Consider the following 22,209-nt stretch of genomic DNA (forward strand, 5'->3'; position numbering starts at 1 on the left):
TTCGGGGTAGTGATCAACATCCGAGATATGAAGCGTAACTGGCGGGCTTTCAGGTATGAGTGCTCCGCTACATTATGAAACCACACGAAACCGATTTACACCATAGTGTATAGCCGTCGCATGAGCATCTGAACGAACATTGCTTACGGTGGTACTGTGAGTAAATTTTAGGGCAGTGGAATTACAATCAGCTCCATGCATAGGATGGTTTCGCGACGCCGGGCTGTGATACACACCTGGCGCTTATGCGGACAAAATGTACCACAGTAACATCGCGTTGGAAGCATTTACACTCTCGTAAATACACCACATTTGCGAACAGAGTGATTGCTCCACATAAATATGTAATATGTATTTCCAACACATACAAACGCAAAATATCGGTTGCGAACGTGCCTCAAAAGCAATGGCGACAGTGGTGAGCGGGCCGTCGACTCCCGCGTATGCTTTCGAAACGGGCCGCTAGGGGGATTTCTGTGGCGCCCCTACAGGCAGAGCTCGAGGCGTATAAGCGCAACAATTCCACAAGACTGCTGCGCTACGCATCGGCGAAGGCCCTCATTTTAAGCGCGCCTCGTTGTTGTATTTCGTAATTTGCTTAAAACGGTCGCACGCTTAGAAAGTGTAAAAAATTGAGAACTGTCTTACTCAGAATAGGTTCAGTGGCTATAAGCAGCTGGCAAAGACTAACGTTTGATCAGCGCCCCCGCCGGCCGTTTTCTGACATAGATGAGAAACGCAAACGTCTATGTGTCGATATTTGGAAGTTCATTAACCATTCGCAGGTGTTGGAAATTTCTCTGGTGCCTTGCAATATAGGTTGTGGCATATAGCACAGGCATAGCTTCAGTTCATCAAACGCCTCTACATTTTTTACAAGAGTTTTTTCACGGCAAAATCAGAACAAAGAGCTCAGGATTTTGTTTTGAATGACTCCGCGCAGAGTTCGCGCAGGGATAATTTTTGCTCTTTTTCGCTCTGTTAAGCCACCGAAAAAGCACAAAACCAAGTGATAGATTTTTTCTAAACGTTTCTTCTTTTGCCTTACCTTTAACATAAACAAACTTTTTGTTACTTGGAGAGGAGCGAGCGCAGAGGTACCTCAGAGAAATTTGTACCTGATATTCTCGTTTTACATTGACGTCTTGAGTTTGTTACAAACCACTTCACCGCAAACCACTTTACCTCTGCCCCGCTACAGTGCTCTTACACTGAACTCTAGAAGGGCAGAGGCTTTGTCAGGCACTCCGCCTACATCTCTGCCTTCCCCGTCACGGATTGCATCCTTGGAAACAATTCTGAATAAAAAAATAGCAGGGAGAAGAAAATGAAATCACTTAGAAACTTAGACAATTTACCGCATCCGGAGAAAAAATTACACCATCTCCCCGAAGGGGAACTCTGTGGTAATGCAAAGCATGGGGATTCCGTGTAGGTTCCACACTGGAGCAGAACCGGCGCAGGCGGTGTCTCGGAGCAGATTGAACGCCGCGCAGCGCACGCACCTGCTTTTATACAGCTGGAGGAGAGGAGAATGGAGGAGAGACGCGCATGTGCAGTGGGGCCCTCGTGAAAAGTTCCGTATATACAGAAATATGGGAATACGGAGTACTTTCCCAGAATGACGCAAAGCCGCAACAAAACACGGAATATTTTTGAAAAACACACGTGAACGAAATAGTGCATACTTATCCAAAAATTTGACACCGATTTTATGTCTGTACGTTTACTAGAAAAGCGAAATCATTGTCCGTATGAATTCCGTATATACGGAGTATACGGAAAACATACGGAGCGTCATTTTGCTTATTATTGAAGATAAAAACACAAAACCTGCGCCAAACGGTTTTATTGCGCCCACTAAAGTGATTGCCATTTTTTATACTAACATCTACTTTCGGTGTGCTTGGGGGCGGCATAATCCGTATGAACTCCGTATTCCGATAATTCCGTATATACGGAACGTTTCAGTAGGGGGGTGTGGACGGCACAACAAGGGAGGGACATAGCCCCGACCATGAGATGGCTCCTGGCGCGACAGTGTCGCCGATGTCGTCCTGTGCAGGCACGAGACGAGCACGCTTCCCCTTTAAGGGCTCCTGGAGCGACAGTGTTGCTGGTGTCTTCCTGAGCCTGCACGAAACGAGCCGAGCGGCGAGGTGGAGAGCGGCGTTATCACAGCTGGTTAGGACTCCTGGATCGACAGTGTTGCCGGTGTCTTCCTGAGCTGGCACGAGACGAGCCGAGGGGTGAGGAAAAGCGGCGAGGAGGAGAGCGGTGTTATCACAGCTGGTTAGGGCTCCTGGAGCGACAGTGTTGCCGGTGTCTTCCTGAGCCGGCACGAGAGGAACCGAGCGGCGTGAGCGGAGAGCGGCGTTATCACAGCTGGCGTGGAGAGGGGGACGATGAGGAGAGGTGCGGACGCCGTACGCCGACGGACGACGGAGGGTCGATTAAGAGATGCTTTGCATCTAAAAAAATATGAGGATCTCAAGGTTAAAGAACATCGACTAATCCCAGCCTTGCGGTGTGCAGCAGAGAATTTATCCCACAATGCTCATATTGGTGTTTCCGAAAATTTATTAAAATCTATGCAGCGCCTTTTCACCATTATACGAGTGACGTCGGCAAAAATAGCAGTGGCTTAGTTTGGCTATGCCAGGATATACGTAGCGTGAGTTTAGGTTCAGCTGGTTATTCTTAGGTTTTCTGGTTGTGTAGGAGTAGCTTTATTATCATGCTTACTGCTGCTTTAATGACACACATGGTATACGCATCATGTGACACATGTATATTTATCAAGCGGCTCCGGCGCAGCATCACCAATCGCCCCATAGCTAAGCTGGTTCCACACGCGCACGCCGGTGTTGCTTCCACGAACGAGCCATCGGTTCCACCCCCCACCACCCCTCGCATCATCAAGTAGACCGGGTCGCCACGTGTGGAACGTAGGGCAGTGAAGACACTGGGCGCGTGGCGTGTGCGAGAGACGCCGGGCAGAGCAACGTTCTGTGCGTGGTATGACGTCACTGCGTGGTATGACGTCCTCGCGCTTGCGCAGCTTGGTTCTCCAGGAACCACGCGAAAGTGGTCAACCTCGAGCAGTTTAGCTCATGCTACAAAATCAAAACTGTTGGGAAGAATCCGCAAGATCGATACTTCCCCTCGGAACGTCTGCAGAGTCGCCCGCGTAGTGGCCACCGTGGCTCATGGTGATGACGTAACCACGGTGGAAGCCACGCGATGACGTCACCCGTCTGTTGAGGCCAGCGTCAGATTAGATTCCAACCTGGTTTCTCGGCGCACTCCCCAGAGAATCGTCGCTCATGTCACGGCCAACAAGGTTGTTTCCAACGAGCGGCCGTGCTAGCGCGACGGCGAGGTGTGCGGTCACGCTGGGGTGACCTCATCGCTTGGCTCCCAGACTTCACTAGGCCGTCGCACAGAGCTTTACTCTCACTCACGCTCACCGTTCGTAACAAAGCTCAGACTGGGGCTAGCTGGTTGCACAAGCTTCGGTGAATTATGTACTACAGCTGTGTGTCGGTCTTTGTTTAGTCCTAGCTGTACGTTTGTGCGCGCGCGCGTGTGTGCGTGTGCGTGTGCGTGTGCGTGTCCAACCTCCGCCTTACCCTTCGATAGCATAATGCATTTTTTGCTACGTTTTCTTGAATGCAGGAAGTCCCCGCCGCATAAGCGCCACGATACAGAAAAATCAGAACATCCCCCTCGCGAGGGGCACGATCAAATGCAGAGCATTTCCGCGGGGGGCGTGCCTGCAAGTCTTATTGATTACGTATTGGTTGTTGTTGTTGTAATTGTTGTCTTCCAGCGTAGACATTGTCGATGAAGTCGATGGTGAAACGTGAAACGTGCCGTGAACCCCCTGCCGCGGCTATTACGCAACGTGGAGAGGCTACGACGCAACGTGGCGCGGCTATGACGCAACACAATCCAACACAATCCAATCGAATCCAATCCAATGCCCTTCGCGAGAGAGTGTTATAGCGCCGAAATCGCGCCACCACATGAACGCGAACCGAACGCGGCGAGAGAGGGTGTTGCGAGCGGAGAGAAGGCGAGGAGGACGCGGGGGAGAGGGCGCACCTGTGGCCGACGGTTGAATGAGTCAAGGATATAAGGCGCGTGCGTAAACTTCCATTCTGTGTCGGCTCCGTGGAGCAGTCGGTAAAGTGCCGTGTACCTTGCGTTCCGCCCGCAGAGGCGTGGGATCGAAACCTGGCGCCGGAAGGTATTATTTCTTTATATAGTGTAGGGTGCGGACTACGGATGCCAACGCGGGTGACATCGTGAGTTACTAAAATGCTCTGCATTTAAAAAAATGAAAACAAACTACTTAATTGTCCGCATGCTCGCACATAGAGAAGGGTGTGTGTGCCACCACTGCAGCGGAGATGGTGGCTGGCCCTATTTATTCAAAAACGTAGCTCGCAAATCTTGGTAACATAATCTTGCGTAGGGGCCTCTGTTTCGTCCTCAAATTCCATGCGAGTGGTTTTGCTCGATGTCCAGGGTTCCCACGGGTCTCCATATTCCGTCATGGGTACGCTCCTGCAGCGAAAGAAATAAATTGGAGCAAAACACCACCCATGAAAAAGTATTACGCGGTTAGAGAAAAAGTATTGTGTCAGCTTCCGGTTCTAGAGAGACTTCGCGTGAAGATTGAGCCGACAGTGTAACACCATCATGCCGCGCTTAATGACACGATCAAAACGTAATTAATTGCGGTTACCTGTGACATGCCGCGCGAAGCAACAGAACACGCTAATACCCAACGCCCGGTATCACCTCAGCTTAATGGCTACACATGTGAAAGTGCCTCTGGTTATAGCGCTCCATTTGACGTCCAAAAAAAAAGACCTGACCAACATGCAACTTTATTCCTAGCTTTACAACGCGGAGTTGCGCTACCTGCGATTATACGTCTCCATGAATGGCATCCTTTCTAGTTGAGGCACTGTGCAACAAAGTAGCGAATGGCTTGCCTGCAGAACTGATTTAACCACTTTTCAAGATATGTACAAGGAAGATAGATTACAAATAACATTAGGCTCAATACCTTCCAAAGAGATGGTGCAGTTACTAAACCTGCTAGTTGACCGAGCGGTGAAATAAAAGCAGTGGCAGGCTGTGCTTATTGCTATGGCTGTGGCTAGCGTTCCATCCAGACGGAACGATATACAAGCGCTAAAGTTCCGTCCAGACGGAACGGAGCGTTGCGGGTTATCCTTCCGTCCTGACGGAATACAACTGAGAGCTTTGCGTTCCGTCCAGACGGAGCCGGCGCGAAATTTATACAGTTCCGTCCAGACGAAAGCAAAACCGGCTGATTAGCACCATGCTCAGTCTTCAGATTTGGTGTGGAGGTTGCGCCTCGGATAATGTCACTATTGTACCGGGTTTGATTCCCCCCGGACATCATTTTTTTTCTTTGCGTGGTTGTGCCAGCGTTTTGTAACAGCTAACTGCGCGCCCACTTTACAAATGACGCGTTGAAAGCGGTCGGTCTTGACTTTGCACTCAACCGGCCGCTCCGCTACCGCTCACTACCGCCGTATGGATCGCCAGAGTTCCGATCATCTGTAGTTCTTAATGGTGATTACTAATTAACGGTTATTCTGGCTAGTCAATGAGCGAAAGCGCTTCGTTCGGCTGGGTAAATATAAAGAAAGACTGCTCTCGCTGCTTGTTGTGAAGCGGGCGTGGTCGAGTATAGCGGCTTGGAGTTCCGTTTGACGGAGTTAGTCCGATCGCCTTTCTTGAGTTTTGTTGATTTTTATTAAACCGGTAAAACCGCTTCCACTCATTGAATAGCCAGAGTCACAGTTTAATAATAGTCACGCTTAATGATTACACATGATCGGCCACCAAACGAACCGCCAAGCTCGACCACGCCCGCTTCACAACAAGCAGCGAGAGCAGTCTTTCTTGATATTTACCCAGCCGAACTAACCGCTTCCTCTCATTGACTAGCCAGAGTAACCGTAATTAGTGATCACCATTAAGAACTACAGATGATCGGAACTCCGGCGATGGACGCGTCGGCCCTGGCTATAGTGAGCAGTAGTGGAGCGGCCCGTTGAGTGCAAAATTAAGATCGACTGCTCTCACCGCGTCATTTGTAAAATGGCCGCGAAGTTAGCTGTTGCAAAATGCTGGCACAACCACTAAAAAAAATAATAAGACATGACCGGGGGGAATCAAACACGGTACAATAGTGCCATTATCCGAGGCGTAACCTCTACACCAAATCTGAAGTCCGTGCATGGGGCCTAATCAGCCGGTTTTTGCTTTCGTTTGGACGGAACTATACAAATTTCACGCCGGCTCCGTCTGGAACGCTAAAGCTCTCAGTTGTTTTCCGCCTGGACGGAACGCTAGACACAGCTTATTGCTATACAATCAATTATGCAAACGGCTTTGACGCAAAGCATCTTCTATTCCGCGCTAGGAAACTTCACACAATGAAACCCGAGTCTCTATCAGATCACCCAGAGGGTTGCGTCAAAACATTTCCTTAAGTACTGACACTGCGAATCGCATTTCAACCGGAGAAAGCAAGTCCAGGCACACGAAAAGTTTCAAAGTACCCTCCAAGGTTGTGGCAATGGATGTTTACGAGGACAGTTTTCTAATCCTAAATATGGCTATATTCTACATCAAAGCCTCGGCGCCCAGTTCCTAAAGCAGTCGTATGCTTTCCCAATGATCATCCCATGATTCCAACGTGCAAAGCTTTGCGTTAAGGAATAAATCTTCTACGCGCCCCTGATGAGCCAACGCCGTTACCGGGTCTTTCCATATTCCCCTTGGTTTATGTTTAATGCTTGCGGAGACAGCGTAGCGTCCCTTACTGGAAAGGCTTACAATTCACGGCATCAGCGATAAAAAGCTTGCACAGACAATATTCTACAGACGGTGCAGCAGCAAGAATGCGTGTTTTCGGAATTGAAGGGAAACGAAAAACAAACTTAAGAGGACACTTTCTGCGAGGGTTGCCTAACGCGTGCGTATACTATATTGCTCACTTGGCGAATTCTGCAAGCAGTCGATGTTGTGAGCGATCTTCACTTCATACAGTATTAAATCAACTGAGGCTAGAGCCGCAGTTTACTTCTAAAAAGTTCGGCCTCAAGGGACGAGTAGAGCCTTTTGTGGGGTGTTTACGTGTTGTTGAAAAAACAATATGCTTGGCGCCAACACGTAATGCTAAGTGGCCCAGTGTGCTGCGTGTCGTTACAAAGACAGTGAAAAATATTATTCCAAATCGTCTCCGCTAAAGCTTTTATCGCTATTGCGGTACCACAAATCCGTGGGAATTGTCAAGGAATGTGATCCTGTCACTTCTAATGGTTTCAGAGACGTATATCACTCTAGAACCATTATTCTTTTGGAGTGTGTTTAGAAATGCACTCCTCTCGGTTGGCGCCGTTTCTTAAACATGTGTGGCTGTAAGTAAAGCACAGAAATAAGAGTTGGCAGTCAAGAAAACCTCGGAAAGCAAAGGGGAGGATGTGGTAGGTCACTGAGATAGATAAAAATTTGGAAAGACAGAAAGAAAGAAAGTGGAGAAAAAATGCCCGCCAGGTGGGATCCAAACCCACGACCTCCGTAAGTAAAGCATGTGTTCTGAGCTACGATCCGTGTACCCAGCTAAGAATTGCTGCTAGGTTAGACAAAAATGTCGTTGAAACATTAAAACCGGCGCCAATGGGCTGTTATTAAGAACCCCATGGTATTAGCATATACCCAGATAAACTGACAATTCGTATAGCGCATTTTGCACGCCAATCTTCAAGCTGGTGGAGAAAGTGGCTATGTTTAACAAACTTGATATTCGGAAAGCTGATGTAACGTGTGCATATTACTAAAGCACACCTGATTACCTTTGTGAACTAGTCTCCTGCCGAAAGCGTGCACCAGATTGCATTTACGTAGAGAAATGTTGAGACGTCCGAACTTCTCAAAAATGCTATTAAGCAGGCGATGTTTTCATTGCTACGTAAAAATGCTGACACGTAGGACCTTCCAACAAATTCTGTAAGCTGGCGATTTCTTTTCTTGCCGATGCTGGCTGCTACAGAAATAATGAATATTTGCAGAATTTGTGAGCAACCGTTGCTTTGTTAGCTCTCAAACTTCACACAAGTGATGGATTTTGTGACGTATTTTGTTTAACTCGAAGAACGGTTACGCAAATTCCCTGCTTATTTAACAGATGAACTTTGTGGCTTATGCAGGCGCCAGCGGCAATCTCGGTTGCAGCGCTAGCGTCTGCCTTGTCCTTCACGGGAACCTTCCAGCGACCATGTCGGCAGGTGAGGGTGAATACGACCTTAAGTTCAAATTCGCCTGTCTGTTGCCGTTTGTGTTTGCTCTTCCTGACTGTTGCTTACGTGGCCGTCGCCAGATGGTATTTCTCGCAGGCGCACATGACACAATGATTCGAAAGTGGCAATGGCTGTCACCAAACCAGTCTTCGTTGCAGAAATGCAGCGACGTCTGTCACAGAAACAGGCCTACCCGCTGCGCACATTTAACTGCTGAAATACGAATCTGGAGGGCTTAGAGCGCAGAAGCGACACCTGCATATGAGGTGCGCCGTAGTGGTCGGTCCGCATTAATTTTGGCCACCTGGGCATCTTTAAGCTGCGCCAAAATGTCTACACATGAGCACTTCCGTTGCTCCATCTTAGGAGCAGCCACCACTGTCGGGGCCGAATCCGCGTCCTTGGGCTCACAAGCACAACGGCGCGGCTAGCGTAACTAAATAAGCTACGCTTAAGACTACCGCCACTTCGCGCACCCGGAAGTGTCTGGGGGCCACTTTGTTTCTGGCTTGCAGTGTTGCCATCTCTCGCAACGAAACCGCCGCCGGGTGGGGCTGGAAGAGTGCGACCGGCCGCTTTAGCGTCGCAGCAGAGAGAGAGAGAGTGTGTGTGTGTGAGAGATAGAGAGAGGATAGCCGCCCAGAAACAAAACGGGGGCGCCCATATATAAACAAATAATGTGTGGTGCCGACCGACCAATGAAAATCCTGGAGGCACATAATATTCTGACCTCGCGGTACGCTATTCGACGGGTTGATGCGTCCGCTATCCATAAAGATGACAGGAAGACATTGAAAGGCTAAAAGTCAAACTTTAAGGATAAATGAAAGACAGGAAAATGTTACAAGTCGAAAAAAGAAAGGTTCCTTCCTCTGGTTAGCTCCGTAAAAAAGTGGTGCTGTCTCGAGGGCTGGCAACGGCAGATTGGTGGTCGTACCCGCCGCGGTGGCTCAGTGGCTAAGGCGTTGCGCTGCTGAGCACGAGGTCGCGGGTTCGATTCCCGGCCGCGGCGGCCGCTTTTCTGATGGAGGCGAAAAGCAAAAACGCCCGTGTGCACGAGATTTCGGTGCACGTTAAAGATCCCCAGGTGGTCAAAATTAATCCGGAGCCCTCCACTACGGCGCGCCTCATCGCCTGCGTTGCGTCGGTGCGTTAAACCCTACAATCAATCAATCAGACTGGTGGTCGTGGCGTATCTGGACCCAGGCGCGGCACGGCTCTGCGAAACGTAACTCAACACCTCGCCGGTGTTGCAGGACAGCGGGAGAAACGGGCCGAATTCCTTTTCCGACCGTCCCCGGCTCGGATGGGGAAGGAGATGTGCGCACATACAAGCACAAGAACAAAAACACCACACACTCGTTTCACCCTCTGCGGGACACCGGCTGACTCGCAGTTCAGAGTTAGTGGCGCCTCGCTGCGCGTCGATGAATGCGAGCAGACACATAACAATGAGAGAAAAGAGTGCCGATACTCTAAAAGCCTTTAGTAAAGCTACACTCGGATACAACGCACGAAAAATGAGGCTTTTCCTCATCAAAGGACCCCCATCCAGCCAATGGTGTCACCGTATCAACGTGTCGTCATGGTAGACCGTCTCCACGCCGCGTTCAATTAAGAAATCAGAGCATGTTCTTCCGCGCTTACGGACTTCCGCCAAAATGGCCGCCTCCGCTGTTCCCGTCAATTCATCGGCGTCGTCGCGCTCTGAGAATGATTTTTAGTGCCGTTCAGTCGTATTCTTTGTTTGCGTGTTGTGTGCAGTGTGCTTAACATGCTCGGTAACGACAATCGCTAGGTGTTTTATTCTTCTGCCTTGTGAGCGACCGGCATTGCCGCGAAATAGCCGCCGCTGGAGGTTCTGGATTCTGTGTACATTGTGTGATCCAAAGCCGTCGTCGTCATCCTGTGCGGGCGTTTCGTCTTGAGCGGGAAGTGCTTCTCGTTCTACCGTTTAGTCCCTCCTGTGTCTGTGCTACCCACGTTACCGCAACAGTGACTGCGGCAGGGGGCGATAACTCCTTGTTTATTTCTCCTAGATTACGCCAGTCGTAAATATTACTGTTGTTCATTGCGCACGAACGACGTTAACACAGCGGGAGCTAGCGTTTAGCGCGCGCTATTCCTTGCGCGCGACCTAGTGCGCATGCGCAGTCCGCAAAATGAGGGTTTGCGTTTTGCGGACGCACACTATTTTCCAGAGTTTGCGGGCGGTACTTCGCGGCATTGCGGGTCACGCGCGTCTACCGCTGGTAGGGTGGCCACCCTAGCGCTGGTCTCGCGAAACCTGTTTGCTCGAGACGGCCTACCACCGCTGGCCGCTGCCGGCCGGAATGGTTCTGTGCGCGCGCGCTTCGCCTTCACCGACGATATCGCGTTGCTGACAGCGACAGGTACCTGCGGTCGCACAGAATACTAGACTGTGAAAGACACGGAAAACTCAACCGTGCTACCTTCAGTTTTGCTCATTATCCATCTCTGGCATGGCCTAAACGACGTCATTGAGGCCATGGCTGCCTATTGGCTGTCGCTGGTGCGCTTCGCGGCTTATTTTTCGCATTTTCTGTGATGATCCGCCGTTGTCAGCGCTGTGTGCCAACCTCTTCTATGCCTGAGCCTGTACGCAAGTTTTGACGTTTCTTTTGTGTTTTGAGTGCACGTGGAGCGTTGCTGTGCTTTGCTTTGAGGTTGTCGGGGAGTGGGGAAGGGGGAGGAAAGGTGCCCAAAACTGTCTGACTGGTGGGTTGTCGACACCTTTTCAGGACCGCGGGGGGAACAGGAAGGGGGTATGAAAGCAGGGATAGCAGGAAGGGTGCGAGATGAATGGGGTCAGGAATTTGGAGTTTGAGTGAAGACCTTCCTTCCTGAAACGTTCCGTATATACGGAATTATGGGAATGCGGAGTACATTCCTAGCATGACACAAGGCCGCCACAAAACAAAAAAGATTTTTGAGAAGCACGTGAAAATGAAACCGTGCATGGCTATTTAAAACATTTGACACATGTTTTAAGTCTGTATGATCATTAGAACCGCGAAATCATTGCCCGCATGAATTCCGTATATACGGAGTATACGGAAACCATACGGAGCGTGATTTTGCTTATTATTGAAGATAAAAACACCAAAACTGTGCCAAGCGTTCATATTGTGCGAACTCATATAATTCCCGTGTTTGTGGATCCAATATCGACATTCATTACGCTTGGAAACGAAACATTCCGTATAAACTCCGTATTCTCATAATTCCGTATATACGGAACTTTTCAGTAGGGTTACTACTCCACTTTCAGCCAGATCATATGACACAAACGTTTATTGCTTCAAAAACGCCCTGTACCAGACTGAGCGCGCGCTTGCGATCAGGCAGCCGTGCCTGTTTTCTTGTGGCACCAAACCGGAAATAAACCCCTCCATGTTTCGGAGAAAAGAGAAAAACTATCTCGGCCTGTCACATACCGAAGGCCGCCGGAGAAAGCACCGCGAGCCGCCCTTCTCTACGTGAGAGAGCGTGCGGCTTTCGTGGCGCTGTTCGTGGTCGAATGGAAGGAACAATTATGGGCGATTTGTCTTCGCGCGTAGTTTCGGAATAGTGAACGGATTTTCATAATTCTTGCGGGAGGAGATTGCTGAGACAGTAGACTTTACCTTAAAATACATTTAGAGTAGTCGATGATAAGTGTTCAAGGGTCCCTTTAAGGTTAAGATAAAGCGAAACGCAGCTATAATGAAGCGTAGAGATCTGTACGGGTATAACAAATATGAAGTAGAGAAAGGAATGTGGAAAGGAGTAATGGTTCTGGGTCTCACATTTGCGAATGCTGTACTCTGCCCAAAATCAGACGTTCCAGGCCTTGAAGTGAACCAGAGAACGGTAGGCCGTTTGACCTTAGGCGCGCATGGAACAAAAAAACTAACGCAGCAGTACAGTCAGATATGGGCTGGGCGTCGTTTGAAGTTCGAGAAGCACAGAGTCAAATATGTTTCGAGATGAGGTTCAGAGCAATGGATCAACGAAGGTGGGAAGCTAAGGTTTTTAGGTGTCCATACTTGAAACGCGTGGACACGCAGTGGTTAAGGAAGACTAGAAGGCTAACGAGGAAATACGGAAGGAACAGTGAAGACTCCAAAACAGCCAAGGTAACAAAAAAAGAGGCAAGGCAGATTGAAACGAATAAATGGAGAAAAAATGGAAGCTAAAACGTCGTTAGAGTTGTACAGGGGCGAGATATTAAACATCAGAAAGGAAAATTTCAATGACAATTCCGAGGGCGGTGCTTTGCTTTTTGAGGGTAGTGCAGGTTGCTTGCGAACTAAGAGCTTTGTGGGGAAGTATTCACAAAATGGTCGGGTATGCGCTGTCTGCGGTAAAGAAACAAACTATGCGGCACATATTGTTAGTATGTGAGGGTATCCATCCAAATCTACATGAGGGAAATATACGGCTTCCAGAAGCCTTAGGATTTAAGAGTAGCACAGAGGAAGTGAACGTCAAGGCTGTCGAGGGGACGAAAAGAAGATTAGAATGCTCGTGGGCGAAAATTAGAGAGGGGAAATATTGCCTAGGACGGATACCACCTGTAACAGAAAAAAAGGCATTTTGTGCCTAATAATCATTTTGTGCCTGCCCTAAGCAGCGCTAGTATTAAACGAAGGGTATAAAACATAGGTATATTAGCCCTTTTTGAGTAAGATGACATGTAATCGCCCCGTTACAAAGGGGAAACCAATAGCAATCATCATCATCACCATAATAGCGGCTACGATGTCATCTTTCTCATGGCCTCCCCCTCACTTTTGTGTTATGCGTCAACGCCATAAAGCACGCCTCCCCCACGTCTCTCCAGACGCTGTTGAGTTCGGCACTAGTCCAAAACACGTGAGCGCCGTTTATTTATTTATTCAAATACCTACATCGCCTTTACAGGCATTAGTGTAGGGGGGAGGGGGAATAAGAAAAAATGGACACAAAGTACAAATGCAATTGTCGCATAAACAAACAAACAAACAGGTGGCGTTTCCTTAAATAATGAGTATACATCAAAGCGGTGAATTGGCGTTGGAAAAGGAGCACTTCAAGAAAGGAAGATGTACAGAAAGGATGTACAGACAACAAGCACTTCGTAACACAGATAACCCGTAAGCCCGGCAAACAAGGCGGCGGGATATTACTGACGCATATAATCCTGCAAACGCTTTCCAAAACAAGATGGGGGAGAGCAGACAATTTCCTCCGGTAGAGCATTCCAGTCATGTATTGTTTTGGGAAAGAAACTGTACTTAAATGTGTTAATCCTGGAGTTAAGCTCGCGAATCTTTAAACAGTGATCGGTGCGAGGGGATACGTATGTTGGTTGTTTTAAATAAGTTTCTTTCTTAATGCCAGTTCTGGAGTTGAATATATTATAGAACAACGAGAGTCTCAGGTATTTGCGTCTTTCAGCCAGTAGAGGCCATCCAAGTCTTCTGCAAATGTCAGCTGATCTTTTAGAAAAATCGTAATCGCCTGTTACGAAGCGAGCGGCGCGAGCCTGTATTCTTTCTAGTGCATCAACGTTTGTCTTTGTGTAGGGGTCCCAGACACTGCAACCATATTCCAAAATGGGGCGCACATTCGTCAGATACAGAGTCTCCCTGACCTTAGTCGGAGCTTGCCTGAAATTGCGTCTTAAAAAGTTTAGCACACGGCTCGCTTTTACTATCATATAATTGACGTGATGGTTCCAGGACAGGTTAGAAGAGAAAAAGATTCCGAGGTATTTAAACTCTGTGGCTACCGGTAAACATGCCCCGCCCATGTAGTAGTCAACAAGTAGAGGGTGTTTTTTGTTGGTGAACCTTACCAGATTACACTTTGTTAGATTGAGCGTCATCCCCGACGACTTGCACCAAGAAAAAACAGAGTTAAGATCGCGTTGCAAAAGGTCCACATCTGCTACGCTGGTTATATCACGATAGATGCAGCAGTCATCAGCGTACAATCTAGTACAACTGGAAGTGCAGTTCAGGAGATCATTAATAAATATTAAAAAAAGAAGTGGGCCTAAAACTGAGCCCTGCGGGACACCGGATAACACAGAAATACTTGAAGAACTCAGGCCTTCAAGCACCACACACTGTTTTCTCTCGAAAAGATAAGCATCCAGCCACTTCAGCAGTTCAGTAGGTATATTAAGAACAGATAGCTTGCGCAGTAACAAGGGATGCGGAACAGAATCAAAAGCCTTGCGAAAATCTAAAAATATACAATCAACCTGAGTGCCTGCGTTAATGGAAGTTGCAATATCGTGCCCAAATTCAATAAGCTGCGTGTCGCACGAGAAGCCCGCCCTAAAACCGTGTTGCATTGGGGTGAAGAAGTTATTGTTTTGTAGATGAGTCATTAGGTTTGTGTAAATGATGTGTTCTAGTATTTTAGAGCAAACGCTTGTCAGCGAGATAGGCCTGTAGTTAGAAAAATTGGTTTTGTCACCACTTTTAAATATCGGATTTACATTGGCATTCTTCCAGTCAGCCGGTAAAACACCCAGCCGAAGTGATGCTTGGAACAAAAGGGTCAAAAAAGGGGCTATGGACGCAGCGCAGTGCTTTAGGATAAAGTTTGATATCCCGTCTTGGCCGGAAGCTGAGTGCACATCCAATTTTTCCAAGAGAGACACGATGCCGGCTTCGGATATTACTATTTCTTGCATAGGCGCAAGCGGGTTCAAAATTTGCGGCATAGTATTGGGGTAAGTTTGCCGATTAAACACTGATTGGAAGTACACGTTAAAGCTTTTGGCTTTGCCCCTTGTATTTCCTGTGTAGTCTATGCCGTCCATGACGTCAGGAATACTAGCCTTAGAATTATTTTTGTTCTTGACATATTTCCACATCAATTTAGGGTTGGTTTTCAGTTTTTCGCCCAGGGAGTTTAGGTAAGTTTCATGCGCTTTGGTCATTTCTTTCGTCACTGCTTTGGTCATCTTTTTTATTTTGGACCGTAGCTCAGGCTGCGGCAATTTACAATACTTTCGAAACAGCCGATTTTTTCTGTTTATCAAAGACCGAAGTTCCTTATTGAGCCAAGGCTTATCAGAGCGGTGCTTAGCTGAGATAATGCGTGAAGGAATGAAAGTTTGTGTTAGGGACAAGATCTTTGTTTTAAAAAGATTCCATTGTTCGTTCATGCCAAGAGATAAGCTATGCTGCTGGAATTCAGGCAAAAATGCATCTAGCGCACGCGAGAGCGAGCTGTAGTTGCCTTTATCATAGGAGAACACTTTTCTTGGTTCTGTTGGCCGGTGGCTCTTGACCGTGCAGGTTACGTTAGCGATAACAATATCATGATCGCTAATACCGGGAATTGTGAGTACAGACGATACAAGGGAAGGGTCATTGCAAAAGAATAAATCGAGCAAAGTCGCGCTGCTAGCACTGATTCGAGTGGGTGTTTCTACAAGTTGGGATAATGAATGAGCATTGATCATTTCGTAGAAGGCTGAGTACAAGAGAGATGTATTCCGCAGTATCGGCTTGCTGGACTGCCATTCAACGTCAGGCAAGTTAAAGTCTCCACCAAGAACTACATAACTTGTTTGCAAGCTTAACAACATGTTACTCAGCTGGAACAGAGGCTCAGGAGTTCGTAACCCAGGCGGTCTGTAGAAGGAACCAACGGCCACGGAAACACCATTTTTCAGTAGAACCTTGCACCAGACAGCTTCGCAAGACTCTGTCTCGAAGTGCATAGGTTGGCTTACTATGCTATCATGAACAAGGATGAATACGCCACCACCACGGGAATTGCGATCCTTCCTGTACACGGAATAATAGGAAGGGAACATTTCGCCGTCATTTATGGTGCCGTCCAGCCAGGATTCCGTACCAATAACTATATGCGGCTTCGAAATTTCTATTAGCGAGTTGAATTCGGCCGTTTTATTCTTTAGGCTGCGGCAGTTAACTAAAATGCATACAAGGTCATGGCTACCTGAAGACCCTCTACCCAAAGAATGAATTGTCTGTCGTGGCTACGAACTACATGGGACCACAGCATCCGTTACGTTGTTATAAACAAAAGTTTCTTTACCCATTTTTAGTTTATTAAACCGTAGTCTGTATTCCCCACCCTGTTCTCGTGCAAAGTGAAGCAGCTTCTGCCTTTCCTGCCTAACCTTAGCCGAAAAGTCTTCACCTATCGCATAATCAGTTCCTTTTAGTTTAGCGGCCTCCGCAAGCACTTTTTGTTTGCCCTTGAAGCAGAGAAACTTCACAATTAGGGGCCTCTGTTTTGTAGGGGTGAAACGGCCAAGTCGGTGGGCCCTTTCTATAGAGGCAGGATCAACTGAAACTTTTAGTTGTTCTGAGCAGAACGCAATAACAGTGGCCTCTGCATCAGGCCAAGTTTCGTTTGCGTCATCTCGAAGGCCATAAAAAATCAAGTTGTTCCGTCTTAACCTGTTTTCTTGATCATCTTGGCAGTTGTCGAGCCTTGCGCACGCAGAAGAAAGAGCAGCAGTTTCAGAAACAAGCCGCGCCACATCGTCCTTCATCGGTAATACCGACGAAACGTCCTTTTCAAAAGCCTTGACCTTCTCAGTTAGGTCGGATAACTTGTTATCAAGTACTTGTTGTTCCTGCCGAATAGAACGAATTTCCTCAAGTATTTCCAACTGTTTTGATTGCATTGAAGGGATCGTCATGACCACGTTGAACATTTGGCTTAGTTGATCCTCTGTCAGGGGTCCCGGGTTTTGTTCTATGTCACCGGACAGCAGCAATTGGTTTCGCAAAGCAGTGACACAAGACAGACAATTCGCGACGAGCTCAAGAACACTCCAAACGACAATAGCCAGGCGAGAGTTGGGATCTGGCACCGACTTTTGAGGGATTGAGTGAGCCCAGGTGGGAAACCCACCGCTGTGCTGGTTGAGTACACTTTGTCTCCACATCTCCACGTGTGGCCGTAACTTAGTCAGACAAACGACGGGCTCTCACGCTGTTTCGCTATTCGGGTCGAGGTTCGATCCCTGGTGGTGCCACTAGTTTGTGTAGCCAGTAGTAGCCTCGTTGTTTTCTGCTGACGCGCAAACAAAAATTCCCTTGGCCGGTAAAGGTATACTGCTTCGCCGTAGAAACCGAGAGCACTTGAGCATGCGCCTCGTGAGGAGCGCCCGGCGTCGGCCCAGCGCTCATGGTGTGATCTCTCGCGTCCTGTTCTGCTCGCCAGTTCACGTGTGTTCGCGCCTGAAGTGGGCAGCACAGATGCCGAGTTCGCGTTACAGACGCAGAGCTCACGAAGCCGGTGGCCGAGGGGTCTAGCGCGCGCTGATGCGGTTCAGCCTGGGAGAGATGTGAAAGGCTGCGCGGAAAGTGATCCGGGCCTCCCAGGCATGGAGAACATTGTGGACGAATTGTGAAAGGCCGCCAGCTCTGCTGTTTCTACAGCCTTGCACCACTAAGGCAAGGTGAATCCATTTGTTTTAAATTTTCCGCGGTAAAACTTTCAAGAAGAAATAATGAGAGAAAATAGGTGATAAGAAAAAAACCCTCCCATGAAACCAAGAAAACAGCCGGATTTCGCAAAGATTTGCTTTGCTTGCCAAACTGATTCCTTCTGTTATTTCTGTTTTGGTTTCTCGTGCATCTCGTTCCACCCGCCATGTCCTGCCACCCTAATGAGTTTGAAATACGGGAACATACGTTTAGACCTTCGCGCGTGTAGATGAGAATGCATTCGCGTTAACGGTTGAGCAGTAGGAGGATACCGTGCGCAGCTCAGAAGTTACAAGTCTCGGGCTTGGAGGAAAAGGTGCCAGCGGTGTACGACGTATGAGCCGCTCCCGCCCCTTCCCCACTGGGGTTTGATTGGCCGGCTATAAATCCGGTCTGAACACCCACAGCACACAAAGCCCAGCGCAAATTTCCAGACGCCAGAGCGTGTGTCACGTAACAGCTTTGCTCACCCGTCTTTGATAAAGTTGACCACGGCCGCCATGTCCAGGATAGGCTCGAACAGCTGTTTTTCCGCGCCGTCGGTCATGTAGTGGAACCCCTTCACGGACGCTTTTCGGACAAGTGAGCGCGTGTCGCAGCCGCCCATGTATAGCGCCAAATTGGTCAGCAATTGGTTCTCCGTACCAGCGTACCAGACGAGTTCTTTCGCCTTATGGTACCACTGCCAGTAGGACGGGAAGAAGTAACTGAGCGTGAAGTTCCAAAGATCATTGGGCGTTGACCCGTAGCGAGCTGCTACCGCCACCGGCCTGACGTACTCGTCGAAGAAGATCTTCACCTGCACGTGCAATGAAACGCACACGCCTGCATGCACAAAGGCCGCTACTGTCTCGTGCAACACGGGTGATGCCCCTACGAGGGGGTTGTATCAAGCGCGTAGCCAAAGGCGGTGTGTTTCGGTGTCAGAACAAGCCCCGACACCGTTCTGAACGCCGCATGCCCCCTTCCCCTTCCTCTGGCCCTTATCTCTGGTCTTGACTATTTGGACACTTCATCAATTATCTATAATGTAAAACAAGCATAACGAAGCTGTCCGTTTAATAAAGCGAAAAATTGACTGAAACTTCGTTGGAGCGCAGATCACTTTTTTTACCGCTGGCGTACAACGCCTCCCTAAAAGTCTTTCTGGATACAACGATGGGGTGAATACCAGCGCGGTGACACAAATACAAAGCTAATTTTAGCGTCGTGTTCCCTAAAAAATCATCTGTCATATTCCGCACTTCCCTCGAGGCAACGCCAAATAGTACACGACAATTTTTGCGTAAAACTCGTGGTTAGAGTAACTGCCGTAATGGTAACATTACCTATTATTACTGTGAATATTACGAGCGCTGTGGGCAGACGATCGGGCGTCGCTGTCAAATCTGTACAGCACATAAAAGTGCCGCTGTTTTAAGTTTCCTGTAAAATGGCGTTGGCACGTCCGCGGCATTGGCAGCTCCGAGGGGAGGGGGGAAGGAGGGGGGCGGATGAAGGCGAGGGACTATAACTCCCCTGAGACCACTGCTTTCCTTTTCCCTTCCCTTTTTATTTGCCAATATCCACCAGTTCAACTCCCCCCCCCCCCCCCCCCCCTCCATTTTATCCCTCGACGATGTAATGTTCGGGGCATGAGTTTGGGGCATAGAATAGGAGTGCGCCGGCTTCGCAGCTTCGTTGGCGCATCACCTCCCACCTCCTTCCAGCCTATGGTTTAGTAAAACCTCCCTTTGCAATGCGGTACCCCGTTTCCTCCTTTTCAGCGATGTGCCCCAAAGCGGGCACCGCTTGCACTTTGCGCTTCACCTTTCCCGAAAGCATGGATCCGGTTTTCTCTGGGGCAAGTGCCTCTGGGGCAAGTGCCCTGGAGGCTGGAACCGCAAGCAGCTCTGACCCACACGCTTCTCACTAACAGCGATAACAGACATGCTTTGTTGGGCAACAAGTCCGTTCACGGTCTGTTTTTATCTCTAACGAAAGTTGATTGATTGATTGTAGGGTTTTAACGCGCCGACGCAACGCAGGCGATGAGGCGCGCCGTAGTGGAGGGCTCCGGATTAATTTTGACCACCTGGGGATCTTTAACGTGCGCCGGAATCTCGTACACACGGGCGTTTTTGCTTTTCGCCTCCATCAGAAAAGCGGCCGCCGCGGCCGGGAATCGAACCCGCGACCTCGTGCTCAGCAGCGCAACTAACGAGAGTTGCCCGAACATCCCCCGCTTAGATGGTGACTCACATATCCACATCCTGGTCCCCCTACCAAAGACGAGGGGTGTCGCGTACGCCTTGATTCGCGTGCTGCCGACGACGAGTCAGCCGTATACGGCTTCAGGACCCCTGTGCATGTCCCTGAAACTGCCCACGCAAGGCGTCTGACGGAATCATGGATGAAAACCTTTTAACCTTTAGAGTTAAAATGAAAGGCTAGACGCCATGGCCAGCAGTACACTTATATGATCAAAATATTCTGGCCGAAAGACGATTACGGATGAATTGAATGGTACCGTTTCTTTTCTATTGCTATATCAACCGGAACTCGGCTTTAGCCAAACATATCGCCTTTCACTTATTTACGTCACAACGCATGTCAAACCACTAAAATAATAGAGCAAACGCAAAAACCCCGAAGGTGGTGCTTTAGCTGTGGTTAGGGATTTTGTGTATTGTAAGATATGGTGGACTTGGAGACAGATTGCATAGGCAGGGCCTTAACTGCCCTGTACTCAGAACAAGAGTGTATAATTGGACCTTTGTGCACTGGGTGGCCAAGCTATCGTGCACCAAGATTACAAAAAGAGCAATGGTGTTACTCGAACAAAGCCTAGCGCGTAATGTTTCCAGTGCAGTGGAATTGCATCCAGTAATTGTTTAGTTAATGAGATCTGAATTATTGATTATAATTATCTAACTCGAGAAGTCCTGCGATAATCATTGAAGTGTCAATGAGGCACGTATATACCAACGAGAAGTATCTAACTTGGCAATTTTTTTACCGGCGAACGATTTGCGGACTTATTTATTCTCACGGATAAACAATTAATCCTCTCAAGATATGAAAAATACCACGTGACGGCATTCCCGCGTGCATCGTAAAGCAATGCCCTTGAACAGGCTGCGTCTGAGTTAGCCAGAATGAAATAAAGAAAAGAAACAAAGAAGAAATCGCCACCGATTTTGTTGCTTATCTGCTATACGCGTCCAGCGACACTTGCTGTTGCTGCTCCTTCTTTGCATGCCCTTATCAATGTGATGCGCTGTCTTTTCGGACCTGTGACACGCAAAGAAGTTGGTTGGAATCAGCTTATTTCAGGGCGCTGGCTTGTGATGTGCACTAGGTTACCTCGATTCCAGCGCCGGACGCGAGAATTAAGTGCCCTAATACGCGTGGAAGCGGCGTTACGTGGCATTTTAGGTGCCTAGTACCTTAGGACCGCACAATGTCCGTCCGCGTCCATCATGCCCAACCACCATCACGCGAAATTCGATCTGAGCCGCCAGTTGCAGTGTAATTTAGGGATTAATCAATGTGCAACTCACGGCTCAAACCGAATGACGGTCGGGGCGCAACTTGGGCGTCATTTCGAGTCTCCGTACTCCGCACCCTCGCCATCATCCACGGAGGGGAGATGCTGCCATTTTTTTTATGTTTCGCGAAGTTTCTTTATCAGTCAGAATAAATGACTAACTATACGCAATTAGTTGGTCGGTGAAAATGCCACAGTCAGATTCCTCTCGTGGGTACCTACAAGTGTCTCATTGTCGCTTCAATGATTACGGCTGTTCTTGTCCAGTTAGAAAAATAATTATAAATACTTAAATCTCATTAACGAAAAAATGACGGGGTGCTACTCCACTTCTTGGAAACAATATTAGCTTGATTTCGTTCGGGCAGCGCCATTTCTCTTTTTTTTTAAATCTTGGTGCATGCTAGCTGGGACACCCTGTATATGAACTAATATTCTTTCTATTTGACATACCTGGAGAGTGTAATCGCGCCGCACCAGGAGACGATATTTCTCATTTTTAGGTATTTAAATGCGCCAACAGCAGCCCGCGACATTTTATTCGTTGAAGTATTATAACACCAACGTTGAAAACAAAACGTTCAGCGTTGATGAAGTTTACGCACTTATTGCTTATCAGCAGCGGGTAATTGAGGTACAATACAAGCGGTGGCCCTTCGAGTGGCTGTAATACAGAAGTATAACACTACTAGAGCAATAAAGACGCAATGAAGGCCACGTTTGAAGATCTAGCCTTCGGTAACTCACTAACTTCTATTTCAACTACTGAGAACATAAAAAACACAAGAAATTACGAAATACCATAATTTAGCGCTGCACTGACGGAATAGGGAAGACAGTAAAACATTTAACA

General features: G+C 48.2%; 1 protein-coding gene across 1 annotated transcript in view; it reads right to left on the reverse strand.

The window, feature by feature from the left end:
• Positions 1 to 4,369: 4,369 nt before the first annotated feature.
• The window catches only part of LOC144157894 (uncharacterized), a 30,046-nt gene continuing 12,206 nt past the window's right edge, over positions 4,370 to 22,209 (reverse strand). The window contains exons 4-5 of the mRNA XM_077688611.1: positions 18,298 to 18,626; positions 4,370 to 4,572 (exon numbers count right to left, since the gene is read on the reverse strand). Of these exons, the coding sequence (XP_077544737.1) occupies positions 4,437 to 4,572; positions 18,298 to 18,626 (465 nt within the window). The 3' untranslated portion in view covers positions 4,370 to 4,436. The remainder of the gene's footprint in view (positions 4,573 to 18,297; positions 18,627 to 22,209) is intronic.

Source organism: Haemaphysalis longicornis, unplaced genomic scaffold (genome assembly GCF_048455015.1).
Source record: "Haemaphysalis longicornis isolate Haplotype H1 unplaced genomic scaffold, Haemaphysalis longicornis Haplotype H1 scaffold_10, whole genome shotgun sequence".
In the NCBI taxonomy this organism is placed as follows: Eukaryota; Metazoa; Arthropoda; class Arachnida; order Ixodida; family Ixodidae; genus Haemaphysalis; species Haemaphysalis longicornis.